The sequence below is a fragment of the Poecilia reticulata genome, linkage group LG17, assembly GCF_000633615.1.
Source record: "Poecilia reticulata strain Guanapo linkage group LG17, Guppy_female_1.0+MT, whole genome shotgun sequence".
Lineage (NCBI taxonomy): Eukaryota > Metazoa > Chordata > Actinopteri > Cyprinodontiformes > Poeciliidae > Poecilia > Poecilia reticulata.
This window is the reverse complement of record NC_024347.1, coordinates 24,542,066-24,545,588: the sequence shown is the minus strand read 5'-3', so window position 1 is coordinate 24,545,588 and position 3,523 is coordinate 24,542,066. Positions and strand designations below refer to the sequence as shown.

Sequence of the window (3,523 nt, the reverse complement as noted above, 5' to 3'; positions counted from 1 at the left end):
AAGTAACATTAACGTTCTAGATAAAGGCAGCTAGAATCAACCTCAAATAAAACTAGAAAAAAAATCCTAAAAGCCCCGGGATTAATAATAATAACACACAGGGTTTCCTCTGGTGTATTATAAGCCTGGCGGGCCACCAGGCTTAGCATTRCTTATTTATTTAGGTATTTTTRAAATGTTTGAATTTTTAAAGATTTTATAGTTGGCGTTCAGGTATWAATCTTCCAATCTTTTAATAACACATAATAATCAAGTGATATTTTCAAATTTCCTATTCAAATTAAACATTTTTTAACTCAAAAACACAACGGGCTRCTGGATGAATGACTGCCAGGCTTAGCAAGTCTTCTTGAGGTAATGAGGTAAAACCAGCCAGTCACATATATTTTGTAAAATGCTGTGTAGCAAATTAACTCTAAAAGTCTCAACAGGTACGCAAAGAAGAAAGAAAATGCACATTTGTCACAAATGCACCTTGCTGCATTATTTACAGCACTATTTTTATTTTGATCTTGATAAGTTGGGCAGACATTTTAAAGCTGGAGACACCAAACACTCCTCCTCCTGGGCATCGCACTGTAAAAAGACCAAGTGCTGTTGGTTGATCACAAGTCAGAAAAAAAAGCTAATTAGTAAATGACTTTCTGGATTAGAAAAAAAACAAAAGAGACTAACATGTAAAAACATTATCTAACCGGAAATACCTCAAGAATGACAACATAACTATGTACAAAAACATCAATATAAGATTTATATATATATATATTTATATTTCTTAACTTCTATACCCACTAAAATATACCAACAAAGCAGCTATTGGTAAATCTGACGAACCTGTTTGCCAACATGTCTCTGGAAAAAAAAAAAAAACTGTTTAAATATCCTTCAGCCGTAGATGTGAAAACTCAAATACATGAGATGTAAATAAATAATAAACAAAATAGAACCCAAAAGAAGTCCTGGGTTTTTATCCTGTGTGCCATTTTTGGAATACTGCAGTGTGAGGAGGTAAGCCACTTCAGCCAGCTTCTCCAGTGGATCAGAGTTTGTTCCAGGATGGGTCATCGTCTGGACCATCCAGTAGTCTCTTTTGTTTCATTTTCAGTTCGTTATCCACATGCATTGAAAGACTCAGTTCCATGACAACCGATGTAGGCCACAGACAAAAAGAGAAGGGCACTTTTTATTCCCCAAAACGAAGCAACCCGGGGGACAGACTGAGGGGGGAAGAGGGACGCGGCCTGGASGAAAAGGAGGGACAGTGGGTTTAGCAGCCTTCTTGTTTGTCAAGAGTTTGTTTCACAGTTGAATCCAAATTCCACCCAGTCGAGCACAACATTGGCAATATATATATATATCTATGTACAGTATATAAAGTACAATCTTGAACAACAGAGAGAAGCAGGAGGTTCGTCCTTAAATACAAAAAGTGTCTTGTGGCGTCCGCGCATGGACTCGCTGTAGTGTGTGTTTGTGGCATCTGGAGAGAAAAATAAAGTCCTGAGATGTGTGTTGAGGGGTTTCTGAGGACAAAGTGATCAAAGTGTGATCTATCTATCTATCTCTATATATATACATATGTGTATATATATATATATATATATATATATAAAATGAGAACAAAAATAGATTTTTATTCTGTAGCGTGGACATGGTGTCGAGGGATGTGTTAGGACGGGCTGGACCGCGGCAGCGCTAGTATCCGTCCGTTGGTTTTGCCCCCGTTCATGTGCGTGAAGGGGATGTGGTGCTCCTCGTAGCTGCCYCTCAGGCCCACRGAGGACGCCTCGTCCCTGTCCGAGCACTGCTCCCTCTGGGAGTACGACGACGGGTCCAGGGGGATGCTCTCCATGTTCTCCATGTCCAGGTCGAAGTCCTCGCTCTCTGGCAGCTTGTTGTCCTCGCTGTAGAAGAAGGAGACCTCCCGGAACGAGGGGTGCAGGTCGTCCTTCAGCATCTCGATGATCTCCTGGAAGGTCGGACGCATCTTCGGGTTGTACTGCCAGCACATCTGCATCAGGTTGTGTCTGCAGGATGAGACGGGGAGAGTGAGACCTCGCTGATGTTTAACCCTCTATGATCCAAGTTTCAAATCTCCACCTGGATATTTTTTGCTTATTTTAATTTTACGCAGTTCTTTAAATGTCCTGAGTAAATATATTTGCCCATTTATCCAAGTTATTCTCACAATTTACTGTCCACTAAAAGACTAATTTAGCTCCCTGCTACGGCGGGGATGAGATTACCGTAATAACCCGATATCGGCTGCAAAGCGGAACGTCTCCCCTTTCAGAAACCATTGGAATATTTCAGCAAAATATCGCAAAGTTACGGTTCTGCAAATTTGAATGGGTTGCCGGCGCTACGTTCGGCCTGGAAGGGTTAAAAATATTAAAAATATATTTATAGTATCAAATGTGATACAGGTGACGTACTATGCTTCCTTCAACAGGTTATACAAAACACAAAATCTCTAAGATTTCAGTCTGATCAGTTTTGCCTGTTTCCGAGCGTCTTGTCACTTTAAACTAAATAAGCCGCTGMTGGCCCCTCAACTGTTAATCTCTCATGTGAAAATAGCCGCAAACAGATGTGCAATTTTACAAATGTACATCTCTGAAAAAGCAGAAGTGGAGCTTCCTGCACAACCAACAAGAATGGATCAAGTGGATGGAAGGTCAACAAGAAAACACAGTTATTGCCTAAAATGCCATAATAGGAATCCTTTRGTGTACACTTGATCATTTGTAGYAAAGGATGTTTTTTAAAGGACGCAGTTAAAAATACTTCTAATATGAGTGGAAAATATCTACAGACAAAGGTTTTCTTTAATCTTATATGGAAAATGTATATATTTTTTGTGTAGTTTTGGCTTAATTACTACTCTGAGTATGTTGTTTACTCAGAAAACAACATTTTGGAGTCTGGACACTCCTGTTCATTAATTGGTAACTAAATTAGTTGAAGATTATTTCAGTAACTGATTAATCGTTTCAGTCCTACATTCAATACTCCTCCAGACTGAAACTTGTTATTGGCGCCTACTTTACTCTATATTAGCAGAACAACCCTGCTCTTCTTTACGCATAAATAAATACAATATAAAAACAGCAGCTGTGCCTTAATGTTTATATACTATATTAGAGATAAACAGGCTTTGTGTGTGTGCTTACAGTCTGTCTGCACAGTTGTCTGGCCGGTCCAGGAAGCCTCCGTCCATGACGAACTTGAGGACCTGCTCGTTGGACAGGCCCTGGTAYGGCTGCTCGGCCAGGGTGCTGATTTCCCACAGGACGACCCCGAACGACCTGGTAAACACAGAGATCAGCTGATTAGACATCTGACAGACTAATAAATCCGTCTGTAAACACTCGCAGGCCAGAAACGAAGCCGGTCCTTGTGAATACCAACAGAGAAAAGGTTTTCTGGTTGGTTTTCTGGTTTGGTTGGGTTGTTCTTGGTGAAATGTTGAAGAATAGTTTGTGTTTTTACTTACCAGCAGTCTGAATGCGCAGTGAAGACG

At 40.2% G+C, this 3,523-nt stretch overlaps 1 protein-coding gene across 1 annotated transcript in view; it reads right to left on the bottom strand.

Annotated features, from left to right (window-relative positions):
* Nucleotides 1-905: 905 nt before the first annotated feature.
* insra (insulin receptor a) overlaps nt 906-3,523 on the bottom strand; it is a 65,489-nt gene continuing 62,871 nt past the window's right edge. Inside the window, 3 exon segments of the mRNA XM_017309891.1 lie at nt 906-2,027; nt 3,174-3,308; nt 3,497-3,523. The exon segment at nt 3,497-3,523 is cut by the window's right edge and continues 18 nt beyond it. Coding sequence (XP_017165380.1) covers nt 1,670-2,027; nt 3,174-3,308; nt 3,497-3,523 — 520 coding nt within the window. The 3' untranslated portion in view covers nt 906-1,669.